This window comes from Carcharhinus amblyrhynchos, chromosome 14 (genome assembly GCF_965287045.1).
Source record: "Carcharhinus amblyrhynchos chromosome 14, sCarAmb.v2.hapA, whole genome shotgun sequence".
NCBI lineage: Eukaryota > Metazoa > Chordata > Chondrichthyes > Carcharhiniformes > Carcharhinidae > Carcharhinus > Carcharhinus amblyrhynchos.
The window spans coordinates 7,672,640-7,690,181 of record NC_137337.1 but is presented as its reverse complement, the minus strand read 5'-3'; the positions used below and the strand labels follow the sequence as shown (position 1 = coordinate 7,690,181).

At 46.8% G+C, this 17,542-nt stretch overlaps 1 protein-coding gene across 30 annotated transcripts in view; it reads left to right on the top strand.

Moving 5' to 3' along the window:
* The window catches only part of nrxn3a (neurexin 3a), a 1,599,218-nt gene that overhangs the window by 1,552,263 nt on the left and 29,413 nt on the right, over positions 1–17,542 (top strand). For 20 of the 30 annotated variants that reach the window (XR_013888540.1, XM_080202243.1, XM_080202236.1 and 17 more), the window contains one exon: positions 2,005–2,092. Coding sequence is in view for 28 of the 30 variants with exons in the window: in XM_080202243.1 (XP_080058369.1) it covers positions 2,005–2,092 (88 nt within the window). In the remaining 2 variants the exon portion in view is untranslated. The remainder of the gene's footprint in view (positions 1–2,004; positions 2,093–17,542) is intronic. The other 10 variants (XR_013888541.1, XM_080202257.1, XM_080202242.1 and 7 more) reach the window with 1 other exon arrangement.

Sequence of the window (17,542 nt, the reverse complement as noted above, 5' to 3'; positions counted from 1 at the left end):
ACACATATACTGCACATGCATCATAATACATGTGCACACATCGTAATACATACACACACATCATAATACATACATCTACATCATAATACACACCGTACACATCATACCATAATGCATATAATACCATATGCATTGTAGTGCACGTATACACATTATATAAACATACACTTCATAATACACACACGTGCATTGTAATACATACACATGCATCTTAATACACACCATACCCATCGTAATACACACGTATACATCATAATACATATATACACATCATAATACATACACACGTCATAATACACACGCACACATCATTATACATACACACATTGTAATACACTTGCATCATAATAGACACATGCACATTGTAATACATACATACGCATTGTATTATATGCATACACATTGTAATACATAAATACACATTGTAATACGCACACATATGCATCGTGATAAATACACACACATAATACATGTGCACACAACATATAATACACACACGTGCACATTGTAATACACACATGTTGCAATACATGTACACACAAAATAATGTATGCACACACACACTGTAATACACATACATGCACACATGTGGTGATCCTTGAGCTAAATCACCACCAGTCAGCTCTCCCCCTCAAAGGGGAGAATAGCCAATGGTTTTCTGGGACTATGGCAATTTTTTAAAACATCACAATACATGCACACAAGCACATCATATCACACACACCCATGTTGTTATACATGCACACAAATCTTAATACACGCACAGATATTGTAATGCACACACATGCACATTGTAATACATGCATGCAGACATTGTAATGTATGTTGTGCGCAGTGGCACAGTGGTTAGTACTGCTGCTTCACAGTGCCAGGGACCGGGTTCAATTCCAGCCTCAGATAACTGTCTGTGTGGAGTTTGCATGTTCTCCCCATGTCTGCGTGGGTTTCCTCCAGGTGCTCCGGTTTCCTCCCACAGTCCAAAGATGTGTGGATTAGGGGGATTAGTGGGGTAAATATATAGGGTTCTGGGAATGGGATGGGGTGGGAGGAGGATGCTGGGTCAGATGCTTTTCCAGAGAGTCAGTACAGACTCAATGGGCCAAATGGCCTCCTACATGCACTGTAGAATTTTTTTGAAAACTTTATTCCCAATCCAATTCAATCAAATCAAATCCAATTCAGAGTCTCAACAAGTTGAGACATTCCCAATCCAAGCTGACAAGACAGGGCTCTCACTTCCTGTCTTTGGCTTGACCTACATGATTCAAGCTGATTGGAGCAGGCATAGCTCCTCCTCCAAGGCTTGATCTCATTTGCATCTTAGCCAAAAGGCCAAGACGCCGCTTTTAAAAATTGCTTCAAATCAAGCTGAAATGTAACCTAATGACTTCAACCAAGCGCAGCACGTCGGTACTACACTTGATCTTAGCCAAAAGGCTGAGAAAATTCCAAGATTTGAGGAAGCCATTTAGCCCAGTTTCTCTGTATCAGCTCTTTGTGAGATCAGTCCAGTTTCTCCCCCTTCCCCGTTAATCCGTAGCTTCTTCGACCTTAAGTATATTCGTTCGATTCCCTTTTGATGGTGACTATTAAATCCGTCCCCACCATCCTGAGAGGCAAAGCATTCCGAACCCTAATTCTTCACTTAGCTTTCTCCGCATGGCTCTTCCGGCCAATGCACCCTAACCGGCACGTCTTTCAGACTGTGGGAGCAAACCGGAGCACCCGGAGGAAACCCACGCAGGGAGAATGTGCAGACTCCGCACGGACGGCGACCCGAGGCGGGCATCGAACCCGGGTCCCTGGCGCTGTGAGGCAGCCACGGCACCGTGCCGCCCAAGGTGCTCTGGCACGTTGTCACGGGGTGTTTTATAAACTCCAGGTTGTCCGATTCCTGTTCTGAGTTGTAGAGGGAGTTCGGGTTGGCGGGGGGGGGTGAGGGGGAGCGCGACTCGCGGTGAGACTTTCCGTGACGTGTTGGCTTTTTCTCTTCTTGACTTACAGGTCACCGATGACCTCATCGTGTCTTCAGCCGAGTGCGCGAGTGACGATGAGGACCTTGACGAGTGCGAGCCCAGCTCAGGTGGGTTAGGTCAGTCCATTTTCGCTTGCTTCTTCTTCCTTCTCTTGAACTAAAGAAAAAAAGATAACTTATCGAGGATAAAGTAGGAATAGAAATGGCTCGAGGAATCCCAGTCTAAGGCATCAGGTCCCATGGATCAGTGTGTCTTGCCGGGGGCAGGGTGGGAGGAGGAGGAGGAACTCCAAAAGATCTCCTGAGGCAATAAAACGGGAAGAGAAAAAAAAACAGGGTGGTGGAGATGGGGAGGGTGCAGAGAAAATGAGTTGTTTGATCAACAGATGACAAATTGGAATTACTGCCTTGGAATCCTTCTGGGAGCTTCTTCAGAGTAAATGAAATGTTTGAGCAGGAGATAATGAAGATTTCACGTTAATCCCGCTAATTGCTCCGCACAGTGATAGCACACAGACCCACGGGACCTCGAGCGCGGTTAACATGGTGTCGTTTCTCACACTAATTTTTTTGCGGCTGCCGGGAGCTGGGCCCAGCTACAGATAGCCCGAAATTAGTCACAGACGGTTGGTGGTGGGGGAGGAGGAGGGGGGAGGGGGGAGTGGGGGGGGGGAACCGTGTTAATCTGACCGATGCCCCAAAATGTCTGCCGTCAGTCACGTGATTGGTCTCCCTCGCTTCCTCCCCTCCCTCCACCCCTTTTAGCGTTTACTCTGCAGTTACATTTCTGTTCAGCTTACTGACGGAAGCATTTTGACTTGTCACTGCCACATCACGGAGTGATATCGAGCTAATTTATTGCAAATTTTAGGCTGGTCCTATTTTTTTTTTGTTCCTATTTCTCTCTCTCTCTCTCTCTCTACCTCTATCTCTCTCTATCTCTCTATGTTTTAAGGCTTGCCGTGGGCTAGAATATTGTAATAGAGAACAGATATCAAAGAATTTCTGTGTATGATTTTTATTTTGAAACCTAGAGCGATACTTTCAGGCTTACCTACATATTTAAATATATATATACGTGAAATATGTGTATATATATTTATATATATATAAAAATTAGAGCAGTTGAAGAGATACTGAGCAAAAGATGCAAAAAAAAAATATTTTACTGGGTTTGCATTTTTTATTTTTAAGAAAAAGATAACATTGAGTAAATATATTTGAAACAGGTTCGATCGAATGGCCCTAAGTTTTAAAGAGACCCTAAGATTTCTACATCCCTTTATTTCATTTTTTTTCCTTCTGGGGAGTTGCCGGGGGTGGGGGGGGGAGTATTTTTTTTTGTCGTGGTGGGGAGGTGGGGAAGGGGAAAAAAATATGTAAGGTAAAATAAAAGACAGATATCAGCAGTCCCTCACCATCAAATCATACGTTTACACAGAAATTCACTCCCTCATTCTAACCCCCAGCATCAGCAAAACAGTTGCATGGGATGTTGTTGATCTCAGTTGACGCATGCTAATTTGAGTTCGATTTTCCGTTGGCCGTTATAACTGACATTATTCGCTATCACACTTCACCATGTGTACCGCATGTAATTTTGGTAGTAGAGAATGAAGAAACCTATATATATATTTGCGTAAAATATATATATATATGTATACATTCATATATATTTCGTCGAAAAAATTAATAATATTTTTGGAGGCACTTTTTTTCTTAAAAAAAAGCCAAAACGAAAAGACTTGGTTCTTTTTTTCCTTCTCTCGATTTCTTTATTTCTTTTTTTATATAAAAAAAAACCCGCAAAAAGAAAAGAGACTTTTTTTTTTCTCTCTCCCCTTTTTTCAAAAGGCAACAAAATCCTTTCTTGCCATCGAAACCTGGCCGGGGTGGGTGGTCGATGACTCTGCCGCCCCGTGCTGCCAAAGAAAGTTGTGTACGAAAGACTAAAAATCTGAATTCAGTCGACAAACAATCGCTCTGCTCTCCACTTCTCCCCCTGCCCGTTTCCACCCTCCCCCCATACCCCCACCCCCACACGCCTCTCCCTCTTCCTCGCTGTCAACTGCTCGTCCAGCCTTTATATCTACAACCCTCCAAACGATTTCTTTTTTAGATATATATTTGTGTGAAATACCAATTTGCCTTTTTTTAAAAAAAAATGCAGAGAAATGCAGATGGCATAAAAAGAATTTTATTGTCAGGAAGCATTGTTACTTGCCAAACGATTACCGATTCATGTTAAAGCAGTCATCTTTGGTATACGACAGTGGTAGCTCCTCGCTATTGAAAAACTAAAACCAAAACCCACCCTCTTCATGACTCTATAATCAGTGCATGGACTGTGATGGGGGCCATTGTTCTGTCTCATAGCAAGCTGCTGGGGATCAGTCATCTGGCCTGCAGTGTTCGCTGGGGAAACAGTTTGTTTTATGAGTTGTATTTGGTGTCTGTGTGGTCACTACCCCGGAGCTGCCACCTCTCAATCTGCTCCTGTTTTATTTATTTTTGTCCCCCCCTCCCCAACCTCCTCCCTGTCCTGGGAAACTAGTGACGTCTGTTGGTTTCTGTCTGTGACTTTACTGTTCTCGATGTTGTGCCGTCATGTGATTCTGTTCTCTGTTTTTGTAGAGGTTTGTTAAAACTTGCTCCTCTTCTTGCCGCCCCTTTCCTTTACCCCACCCCTTCCTCCCCTCCCCCGCCCCCCCATTCCTCCCCTCCTCCGCCCCCCCATTCCTTCCCTCCCCTTTCCCCCCCAATTCCTTCCCTCCCCCACCCCCCATTCCTTCCCTCCCCTTTCCCCCCCCAATTCCTTCCCTCCCCCACCCCCCCATTCCTTCCCTCCCCCACCCTCCACTCCTTCCCTCCCCTTCCCCCCCCAATTCCTTCCCTCCCCCACCCCCCCATTCCTTCCCTCCCCCACCCTCCACTCCTTCCCTCCCCTTCCCCCCCCCCATTCCTTCCCTCCCCCACCCCCCACTCCTTCCCTCCCCTTCCCCCCCCCCATTCCTTCCTTCCTCCCCCACCTCCTCAACTCTTGTTCAAGGAAAACCAAATTTCCACAAGAGCAATAGTCAAGCCTTGACTCAGAGAAAGAAAAGCTTTGTCCAGTTAACGCGACGGTTATTGGGAAAAGCGCACACTTGTTTTGGGACATTTTTCCAGGGTTTCAAACTCTTTAACAAACGGGGGGAAAGCAGAAATGGCAGTGCTACCAGATGCTGTACCGTGATAAATTGGGAAGTATAAGATAATAGAAACCAAAACTTGGCAGACAGTAATCCAAATTGTACTCTCTCCACCAGATGTCCCAACGCTGGGAGCTTGGTAGATACGTATTTTTGTGAAGATGTATTTTTCGTTTCAGTTTGATAACTTCACATTAGATGTTTTCTAATAATTACCATATTACTGAGATATGGACGGGGTTGGGGGGGGTTGGTGGTCAGGGGATGGGGACAAAGATACAAAGACGTGCCGGTTAGATTGACTGGGCCATACTAAATTGCCCCTTCATGTCCCGGGATGCGCAGGTTAGAGTGATTAGCGGGGTAGATGTGTGGGGTTGCAGGAATAGAGCCTGGGTGGGATTATTCTCGAGGCAGACAGTCTGGCTGAGTGGCCTCCATCTGCACTGTAGGGATTCTAGCCTGTTTTCACATCTGTTTGTTAGTCTGTATGTGAACAAAATGTATCTCGTTAGGGCGCAGATCAGAAACTCGAAGGTATATTGTGGAGTTAACCTCGATCCCTTTATTTGATTTTGGCATTGGGGTGAGCATAAGATGTTTCACTCTAGGTCAGGTTCGATTGACTCACCAGGAAGCTTTTATTAAAACAAACTTTACTTAAGATTTATAACAAAAAGATTTGGCACAGCTTTTACCAATTAAAAAACTTAAACATGCCAAAATATAATCCTTAACAGCTATTCATCTCTACAGATCCAATTTAAGCAATATCCCCACAGACATAGAACCCCCCCTCTACAGTGCAGGAAGAGGCCATTCGGCCCATCGACTCTGCACCAACCACAATCCCACCCATGCTCCACTCCTGCAACCCCAAATGTCTATCCTGCTAACCCCCGACACTAGCAGACCTAACCTGCACATCTTTGGACTATGGGAGGAAACTGGAGCACCTGGAAAAAACCCACACAGACATAGAGGGAAAGCACAAACTATATACAGAAGGTGACCCGGGGCCAGAATTGAACCCGGGTCCCTGGCACTGTGAGACAGCAGTGCTAACCACTGTGCCACTGTGCTGTCCAACATACTTCCTTTTTAGGTACCAATTAGCACCAAAAATAGCAATGTTCAATAGGATGCTAGATTTTCAGCCTTTTAACCCCTCTGGACAGATACAGAAAGGCACCTTCATTCTGACTTCCATTCAGCAGTCCCAAGAGAAGATATATCCTTGGATGCAGAACATCCAAGAACAAGATTTAGTTTCTGGCAGATCCCAGTCTCCAGACTTCAGAAAGAGAAAGAGCTACCTCTCTCTGCAGCACCCAAGCAACAACTGAACTGGGTTTCTCTCTGTGAGCCTAACCCTGCCCAGTCACATGACTTTTCCTGGCAAAACCTAATCAAGCCCCACTCTGAAAAACCCCAGAGGAAAACACTAAAGTAACAACCCAGCATTAGTCCAGATTAAAACAAACATTTCAGCAATTAAGATCAATTATGTTGCTGCAGGAACAATAGGGGCTGCTGGATACAGACAAAACAGCACTGATAATGAAACAAATTGCTACAACAAATCCTGCACAAGAAACATGACACAAATACATTTTTGCAAGTGTTGTCACCATTTCAAAAGCCAATGGACAGATTTCAGTGAAGGTTAATGCACAGATAGCATCCAAAATAAGAACTGAGTCATATTTTGGCAAATATATAAATCTGGAATTTTTTTAAAGGATCCATTAACATTGGGAGACAGGGCAAATTGCCCTTTTTTTAAAGAACATTGTGGATTGTTTCATTCAGAACTTTATTGATTATTGTAGAATGTCCTGGGTTGTCTCAACTTCTGTGGTGCAATCTTTTCAGATTTTTAAAATGCGAGCAGAATTTTCAGACCAGGTTGTTGGATGTGGATTGACTCGAGTAGCGAGATGAAGGCACCTTTTTCTCAGCCTTGCAGATACAGAGCACGAGCCAGGCGGATACAAGCCTGAAGGAAGAGTTACGCAATTGTAATAATGTTGAGATAACATAGTGTGACGGGGCTATGCTTTCTACTGAGTGCCAAATCAACTTGTTAAGTAGGGGAGCTTTTTGGGAGGATAATATAGTTGGAGGGGGGAGGGGATGGAAGCTAAGAGTGAAGCAATTAAAGAACCAATTTGATTTCAGTCCAATTAAGATGGCTGGGCGGGATGTATGCTTTATATGATGAGTTATGGGGAAGTATCAGGTGGCCCATGGACACTCAACGCCACAAGAGGAAGATTGCCTGACAACAGGAAAACAGCAGACCTTTACTTCTGCCACACCTTTGATATATCACCACTGTTGGAATGTGGGAAATAATAAGTCTTACAATACCAGGTTAAAGTCCAACAGGTTTATTTAGAATCATGAGCTTTCGAAGCGTTGCTCCTTCATCCTTACTGGACCAACTGATGGGCAACACGACAGCTCAGTGACTATCACTGTCTGCTATGCAGATACAGGGACCTGGGTCAGATCTCCGACTTGGGTCGGTGTCTGTGGGAGTTTGCATGTTCTCCCTGTGCTTGCGTGGGTTTTCCCCGGGTGCTCCGGTTTCCTCCCACACCCCAAAAACGTACTTTTAGGCTGATTGGTGGAACAAATTGTCCCTAAATTAGACCTCCCCAAATCTGGCGAGGAGAAAAGTCACAGGTAGAAGAAGGTAGGTGAGGCATTCACTGAATGTTAAAATGGCGGCGCAGGCTTGTTGGGCTGAAGGGTTTGTTTCCTGTGCTGTGTTGTTCTTTGTTCTTTATAAGGTGAGTCACACAGCGCTCTGAAAGCTTGTGATTCCAAATAGATCTATGGGACTTTAACTTGGTTTGTGAGACTTCTTGCCGTGCCCACCCTGGTTCAACACCAGCAACTCCACAATGTGGGAAATGAGCCTGGCTGCAGTTATGCAGTGCCTTGATAAAGCCACAGCTGGAGTATCCTGGGCAGTTTTGGATTCCTTATTTGAGGAAGCATGTTCTTGCTCAAGAGGGAGTGCAGTGAAGGGTTCTGGGTTGGCAGGACTGATGTACGAGAAGGCATTGAGTCCGGTTTGGATTATATTCACTCAGAGTTTAGAAGAATGAGAGGGGATCTCATAGAAACTTGTAAAACTCTAACACAGCTAGATGCAGCAAGGATGTTCCTGATGGTGGGGGAATCCAGAACTAAAGGTCACAATCTGAGGACATGGATAGGCCATTGAGGACTGAGTTGAGGGGAAACTTTCTTCATCCAGAGAGTGATGAGTCTGGAATTCCGCCAGCTCGCCCAAGATGGATTCAGAGCGGGTGAGGGGCAGACAATGTCTGTTGATCTCAGGCGGGAATTTCTGGTCTTGCTTGAGTGAGGTCGTAAAATCGCGCCACTGGAATTCTGTAACACGGAAAGTATCTGAAGCCACAACATTGCAGGAAGGAGTTAAGTATAGCACTTGGGGTTTAAGGAATCAAAGGGTATGGGGGGAAAGCAAGGACAGGTTACTTAGTTGGTTGATCAGCCATGATCATAATGAACAGTGGAATAGGCTCGAAGGCCGAATGGTCTCCTTCTGCTCCTATCCGCTGTGTTTGACCATGGCCTGAGGCAAGTTTCGAGGAAGCATAACTCTGAACGGAACATGTTTTGTAGGGTCCTATTTCGTCAGTCTATTCTATGTAGGTCAATGTTACTGACCCAAGGCTCAGTTGTTAGTGTCCTCTCACAGGTTGGCACGGTGGCACAGTGGTTAGCACTGCTGCCTCACAGCGCCAGGAACCCGGGTTCAACTCCTGGCTTGGGTTATTCTCTGTGCGAAGTCTGCACATTCTCCCTGTGTCTGCGTGGGTTTTCCCCGGGTGCTCCAGTTTCATCCCACAGTCTGAAAGACGTGCTGGTTAGTTGCATTGGCCGTGCTAAATTCTCCCTCAGTGTACCCAAACGGGCGCCGGTGTGTGGCGACTGGGGGATTTTCACAGTAACTTCATTGCAGTGTTCATGTAAGCCTACTTGTGATTAATAATAACTAAACTTAACTTAAAACTTAAGCTTAAAGAACATAGGTTGTCAGCATGTACCATTTTGAAATGGCCTCACCTGGGGTTCATTGTGATCCTGGTTAGAAAACACTGATGGAAGCAAAGCACTCACAATTGGCCTTTTCTCCAGAGACAGCTGGTACGTGAGGACAGAAAGGATCCGCCACATGGTTAGTTACATGGTTCGAATGGGCCTGGGGAAGATGGTCGGTGAAGACTCGATGGGCCTCTTTCTGCGCTGTAGGGATTCTGTGGTTCGAACAGGGAGGATACTCGTGTGGGGGTTAAGTGTCAACACGGAGCAAAGAGCAAAGAAAATTACAGCACAGGAACAGGCCCTTCGGCCCTCCAATCCTGCACTGACCATGCTGCCCAACTAAACTCAAACCCCCTATCCTTCCGGAGGCCGTATCCCTCTATTCCCATCCTATTCATGTATTTGTCCAGACGCTCCTTAAAAGTCACTATCGTGTCCGCTTCCGCTACCTCCCCCTGGCAGCGAGTTCCAGGCATCCCGCCACCCTCAGTGTCCAAAGAACAAAGGACAACCCAGCACGGGAAACAGGCCCTTCGGCCCAACAAGCCCGCGCCGCCATTTCAACAAAGCCTTTTCCTACACCTACCCTGCCCCCTGTGTAAAAAACCTGCCTCGTACATCTCCTTTAAACCTTGCCCCTCGCACCTTCAACCTGTGCCCCCTAGTAATTGACTCTTCCACCCTGGGAGAAACCTTTAGACTATCCACTCTCTCCATGCCCCTCATGATCTTATAGACTTCTATCCGGTCGCCCCTCAACCTCCGTCATTCCAGAGGTTTGACGAATCCGGGTTAACCACCCTCGCCCCACATGGCACGATGGGATAGAATATGGGCAGAAGGGTTGTCCCCCCCCTCACCCAACCCTAGCTATGACTGTAACACTACACTCCGCACTCTCTCTATGAACAGTATGCTTTGTCTGCGTAGCGCACACAAAAAAAAACAATACTTTTCACTGATGCACGTGACAATAACAAACCAAATCAAAATTGTAAACCACATCTGGAACCTTGTAGACCTCAATCAGGTAAAGTTGGGCCGAATGGTCAGTTTGTGCGTTGTACATTTCTTTGCAAAGCAGAATGTCTCCGCGTGTCACTCCCCTGTGTTACAGTGTTATAGAAGAAGCTCGACTGAATCGGGTCACTGTGTGTCGCTCATTAAGTAGCGGCCGTTACATCAGCATCAGTTTGGATGCGAGCAGTGTTCAGTTAGATAGCGTTGGAAAATTAAATGCCAGCCCATGCCACATTCCCCTCAAAAATAATCTCCTATTATTAATTCTCTTTGTCTTTATTTGTTAAATTCATCACATTTTCTCCCCAGGAGAAGAGGCTCGCAGCAGCTCACTGGATAAGCCACGCTCACAGCAAGAGAGCAACTGGCTAATTGATATCCCCTTTCGTTTTGTGTTAAAACCTCCTGCTGCTGCCGCAGATTCCAGTGATATCCTCCCTCAGCTCCCTCTTCATTTGATTCTTTTTTAAAAAAAAATAATTTGTTCTCCCGCTCTCTAAACTGAGTGCACATCCCATGTAATTTGATAATCGTAGACAGTTTATTACCGGCAATGGGCAGACACGGTGGCACAGTGGTTAGCGCCGCTGCCTCACCGCGCCGGGGACCCGGGTTCGATTCCCGGCTCGGGTCACTGTCCGTGCGGAGTCTGCACCTTCTCCCCGTGCCTGCGTGGGTTTCCTCCGGGTGCTCCGGTTTCCTCCCACACTCCAAGGATGTGCAGATTAGGTCATGCTAAATTGCCCTTTGGTGTCAGGGGGGCTGGCAGCGTAAGTATGTGGGGTTACGGGGATAGGGCTTGCAAGGGATTGTGGCCGGTGCAGGCTCGATGGGCCGAATGGCCTCCTGCGTTGTAAGGATTCTATGATGTGTCAGTATAGAAGGCAAAATTACCAGTGCATTTGCTGAGCTGAACACGTGGTGAAGAGGCTGTTCTAAACGTGACTCCAGCTGCAACACCAACACAGTTTTGCCTTCTGGGGCAGCGAGCGAGTCACCCAGGGGTGGGGAACAAAAGCCAGTGTTGCTGCATGCCATGTATGAATGAAGGTAAAATGGGCGACCAAGGGTGACTAAGGGTGGGGCTTAAGAACATAAGAAATAGGAGCAGGAGTAGGCCATCCAGCCCTTCGAGCCTGCCCCGCCATTCAATAAGATCATGGCTGATCTGTCGCTGCTCAGTTCCACATTCCCGCCCTCTCCCCATAACCCTTAATCCCCTCTCCTATCAAAAACTTGACAGGGTGCGTGCGGAGTCGGATGCTAAGCAACCAGTTGAAGCTGACCTCTGATGGGTATCTTTCTCACACACCTCAATAAGAGATATTTCTGATGACTGCTCTGATGAGAACGCCATGGCGACTGATTTGTCACCCTTCCCCCAGTATTGCCCTGGTCCCAGTCACCATAACCGAACCAGGAACCTCCTGATCTTTGTGCCTTGCCCCAATATTTTTAGAGTTTCAAGCCCCGAGGCCTGTTGGTATTAACCAACGTAAGAGGACTGCCTCCTGGACATAGGCCCTCAGACTGGACAACCCTACAGTGCAGAAAGAGGCCATTCGGCCCTTCAATCGGCACCAGTCACAATCCCACCCAGGACCCGTAGCCCCACATATTTATCCCCTTGACGCTCAGGGTTAATGTAGCACGGCCAATCAGCCTAACCTGCACATCTTTGAACTGTGGGAGGGAACCAGAACATCCGGAGGAAACCCATGGGGAGAATGTACAAGCTTCACCCAGACAGTGACCCGAGGCCAGATATCGAGTCCCCCTGGCGCTGTGAGGCAGCAGTGCTAACCACTGTGCCGACATGCCACGCCATCAGGGCAAGATGTGTGATGCCCACCAGATTGCATGTTCATGCATACACCTGTCCTATCATATTGTCTCCATGCATGCCGGAATCTGTTCACTCCGGCGGGATTTTCCCATCACGCTGCAGTGAACAGAGGTTTGGCTGGCAGTCAAATTCTCCGACCTCACTGCAGCAGGAGGGTGACGTGAATGGATGGCAAAATCGTGCCCGTAGAGTGTGCTTTAGTTTTAGAAGCCCCTCGTGGGAGCAAACTGTGCTGTATGTGGACCCAGCAATTGATCACTCCACAATACCCAGCCATGTGGGTACTGTAGAGGGCACGGTGGTGCAGTGGTTCGCGCTGCTGCCTCACAGCGCCAGGGACCCGGGTTCAATTCCAGCCTCGGGTCACTGTCCGCGTGGAGTCTGCAGATTCTCCCTGTGTCTGCGTGGGTTTCCTCCGGGTGCTCCAGTTTCATCCCACAGTCCAAAGATGTGCGGGTTAGATTGATTAGCCACGCTAAAATTGCCCTTTAGTGTCAGGGAGACGAGCAGGGTAAATGTGTAGGGTTATGCGGATAGGGCCTGGGTGGGATTGTGGTCGATGGGCTGAATGGCCTCCTTCTGCACTGCAGGGATTCTATGACAATGTGCATCACGTTCTTGAGCAAATCTCAATCGATGGAGTTATCTCCTGATTTAGTCGTTACTTTTGAGAAAGGGATTGGGTTGCATCAAAATGGCCTGAGTCAATAGTAATTACATTTATATTCATTTAATATTCAGATGTGGTTCCTTTAATACTGAGCACCTCATGCTGATGAAGTTTGCTGCAGAATTTATTGAGATTTCCGTCTTTTCAAATTGGTTTGATGAATTGACATTTTCACTCAAGTTGATTAATTTGAACGTCGCGAGCTGCCTGAGTTCAGAGCGCTGGAATAATGGTCATTAAACTCAGAGAAAGACTGAGCAAACAGGAGTTAATCGGGGAGAGCCAGCGGGGTTTTTTGTTCAAGTGAAGTCGTGTGTGCTTAATCTCGTTCAATTATCTTGGCGGAGGTCGCTAATGAGGAGTGTGTCTGGACATCATCCATATGGGCTCGTCAGTGAAGACCCAGACAAAAGGTCAGAGATAGAGTGTACAGAAATGGGGATGGTCTTTTAACATGGCTTATCTCCCATCTTTAACATGGAAGATAAGAGCTAGTGAATACAGGTAGAGGACTCAGACTTGCAGGATAAAGTTTAAAGTTTATTTATTAGTCGCAAGTCAGGCTTACGTTAACACTGCAATGGAGTTACTGTGAGATTCCCCTGGTCGCCACACTCCAGCGCCTGTTCGGGTACACCGAGGGAGAATTTAGCACGGCCAATGCATTTAACCAGCACGTCTTTCAGGCTGTGGGAGGAAACCGGAGCACCCAGGGGGAACCCAGGCAGACACGGGGGGAAAGTGCAGACTCCACACAGGCAGTGACCCGAGTTGGGAATCGAACCCAGGTCCCTGGCGCTGTGAGGCGCCAAGCAGTAGGTGAGAAACTGTTGGAAGTATTGTTCAAATGCAGTTGTGTATGACCTCAGGTGTTTAACCAGAAATGATAAGGCAATGAGGTAATGCTGTAGGTGTAAAGAGTTCAGGTCAGATCCTGGGGGAGTACGACATTAGGCATCCGAGGACAAACACTCTGACCTTTTGAGGGGATCGAGCAGATTCATTAGAATTATACAGGGGATTAAAGAGTTAAGTTATGAAGACAGGTTGCGTGGGCCTATGGTTTGATTCCCTTTGGTCTAGAAGGTTGGCGGATGATTTAATTGAGATCTTAAAAGGGATTCAATGGAGCAGATGCAGATAAATTCTGTCCTCTGGAGGAAGAAAAACAGAGGAGTTTTATTCTGTCGAGGGTTGTGTGTGTCACTGGCTGGGACAGCATTTGTTGCCCATCCCTCATCTTCCTTGAACTGAGTGTTTCGCTGGCCCGTTTCTGGGAGTATTTAAGAGTTAACCACCTTGCTGTGGGTCTGGAGTCACACGAAGGCCAGACCGGGCAAGGACGCCAGATCGATGATTATTGAGGCCAGTTTTTTAGTTCCAGATTTTATTGATCACGTTTAATTCCACCAGCTGTTGTGGCAAGATTTCAACACATTACCCCAGAGTATTAGTCTGGGTTTCTAGATCGCCAGTCCAGTGGCGTTTCCACCGTCCCCCCTGGGAGTTAGGGTCACAGAGGGGTGGAATCGGGAAGTACTCATTCATAGGAACTGTCATGGAAATGTGAAACTCCCTTCCACAAAGAGGCTATGGACTGATACTTGCTAGGATTGAAATTAGTTTTGGGAAAGATTTTTATGAGATAACAATGCTTTGGTTTATACAGAGAAGCAAAGGAGTTATGCCAAAACTTTTTCAAACATGGGTTTGGCCTCAACTGGAGTATTAGATCGAGTTTCTGGTCTCCAGACTGCAGGAAAGGCATTAAGGCTTTGGAGAGGGGATTTACTCACACGGTTTCAGAGGTGGGACTCAGTTCAAATGGTGGAGCCGTCACTTTGAGCATGTCAGAGGTAATGGGATCAATTCTGCACTTTGATTCTGGGGTGGCACTGTAGCACAGTGCTGCTGCCTCACAGCACCAGCAACCCGGGTTCAATTCCAGCCTCGGTTCACTGTCTGTGTGGAGTTTGCACACTCCCCCTAGGGAGAAAGCAGGATTAGGCTATTAGAACATAGAACATAGAACATTACAGCGCAGAACAGGCCCTTCGGCCCACGATGTTGCGCCGACCAGTTAAAAAGCAATGACCCTCTAACCTAAACCAAACCTTTTCCATCCCTAAACCTATCCACGGATCTCTTAAACGCCCCCAGACTAGGCGCATTTACAACTGCAGCAGGCAGGGCATTCCATTCCCCCACCACCCTCTGGGTAAAGAACCTACCTCTGACATCCGTCCTATAACTACCCCCCTTAATTTAAAGCTATGCCCCCGCGTGCTAGCTTTCCCCATCCGAGGAAAAAGGCTATCACTGTCCACCCTATCTAAACCTCTAATCATCTTACATGTTTCAATAAGGTCCCCTCGTAGCCGCCTTCTTTCTAACGAAAACAACCTCAAATCCCTCAGTCTCTCCTCATAGGACCTCCCCTCCGTACCAGGCAACATCCTGGTAAACCTCCTCTGCACCCTCTCCAAAGCCTCCACATCCTTCCTGTAATGTGGGGACCAGAACTGCACACAATACTCCAAGTGCGGACACACCAGAGTTTTGTAGAGTTGCAACATGACGCTGCGGCTCCTAAATTCAATCCCCCTACCAATAAACGCCAAGACACCGTATGCCTTCCTAACAACCCTATCTACTTGATTCCCAACTTTCAGGGATCTATGTACACATACACCCAGATCCCTCTGTTCATCCACACTATTCAGAGTCCTACCGTTAGCCCTATACTCTACACATCTGTTATTCCTGCCAAAGTGAATTACCTCACACTTGTCCGCATTAAACTCCATCCTCCACCTCTCGGCCCAGCTCTGCTGAGTTGGACGATCGGCCATGATGGTGATGAATGGGGGAGCAGGCTCGAAGGGCCAAATGGCCTCCTCCTGCTCCTGTCTTCTATGTTTCTATGTCTGTGTGGGTTCCCTCCCACAGTCCAAAGATGTACGGGTTAGGTGGATTAGCCATTGCTAAATTGCCCCTTAATGTCAGTAGTTAGTTCGTACTGTAAATTTGTGGGGTTGGGGGGGTGGGGCCTAGGTGGGATTGTCAATGGGCCGAATAGCCTCCTTGTGCACAGTATGGATCCTGTTCAATGATTCTATGATAAGTCAATTTCAGTTCTGTGGCAAGACTGGAGAAGCTGGGATTAGGAGAATAGGGAAATTTAGCTGATGCATTCAAAATCATGAGTAAATAAGGAGGAAGTGTTTCCCCCAACAAATGAGTCATCAGAAGACATGGCTTTTAGGTAATTGGTGAAAGGACCAGTCGGGTAAATGAAGGGAGGAGTTTTTAACGTAACGAGTTGTTCTGACCCCTGAAATGCACTGTCTGAGAAAGTGGTGGAAACAGATTCAATGGTAACTTCCAAAAGAGAATTGGATAAATCATTGAGGCAAAAAAAAGTTGCAGAAATAGATGGAAAGGGCAAGGAGGGGAATGAGTAATTCATAGCTCTTCCAAAGAATGGACATAGGCTTGATTGGCCAAATGGCCTCTTCTGTGATATGGAACAAAGGTGATAAGTAACTAAGGGGCTGAATGGACTTGCATTCAATTGGACTCATTTAAGTTCAAAGGTGGCTTCTGTTATTAGCTAAGATTACTTGGCCCTTGTTCTATCACGTTGATGAAATGTCACTCTCACAGCCTGTCCAATGCAAAAACATGGCTATTGCGAGTAAAGATGCGCCATTGCCAGTGAAAATCCAGAACGTTCCTGGCCTTTGACTCAGCAGGGCTGTGGGTCCCTGAGTTCCTCGCTCTTTTATTTATTTGTGCATGGGCCATGGGTGTCGCTGGCTGGCCAGCATTTATTGCCCATCCCGAGTTGCCCTTGGAGGGCAGATCAGAGTCATTTGCATCGCTGTGGTTCTGGAGTCACATGTAGGCCAGACCAGGTCAGGACGGCAGATTTCCTTCCCTAAAGGGCAAACTCTCCATTCACCTGATGAAGGGACAAACCCCAAAAGCTTGTGAGTTTACTATCAAATAAATCGGTTGGACTTAAACCTGGTGTTGTCAGACTTCTGACTGTGTTTACCCCAGTCCAACGCCAGCATCTCCACAACTGGATTACTAGCCCAGTGACACTGGGTTAGTAATCCAAGGACTAGGGTCTCTTGTGCCACTCTCTCCCCAGCAAAGCAGGTGTTTTCACAAGCTCACATCAGTCCCATTTTTAAGCAGTTTGGAAAGGGGTCACTTCTCGTTATCTTGTCGGTTCCTCTCGGTCATGTTTTGACACCTAATTGCTCCAAAGCTGGACGCAAGCTGAGGTTTTAAGAATCACCTGGCTCAGAGTTTAGAGCGTGGAGCCACCACAGCTATTCTCAGTGCTCTCCCTCTCAAACCCTCTCAGGATGAATAAATTGCTTTGAAACCAGCCAGGTCCACGCAGTCACAGTGGTGTCTTTTCAACAATTTCACTGCACCTTTCGCAAAGAAAAGTGTGGCAATTAAGGCTTTTGTTTGACTGGGACTTCTCTGCATTGGCCTGTGCACAAATGAGACATCATAAATCTCCGGCACTCCTGTGCAAGGTCTGAGCGCGAAGGGAGACTTAATCCATTTCCTCTGTACAGGCCATTGAGTTTGGAAGATCACTAGCTTATTAATAGTGCGTTGATTTACAATGCATGTAAGATGCTTTATTGAAGCAATAACATTCTGTTTGTCCAGAGCATATGGGGCAGTAAATAACTGTGTTAGTAATTAAAGTGGAACTGTCTTTGTGA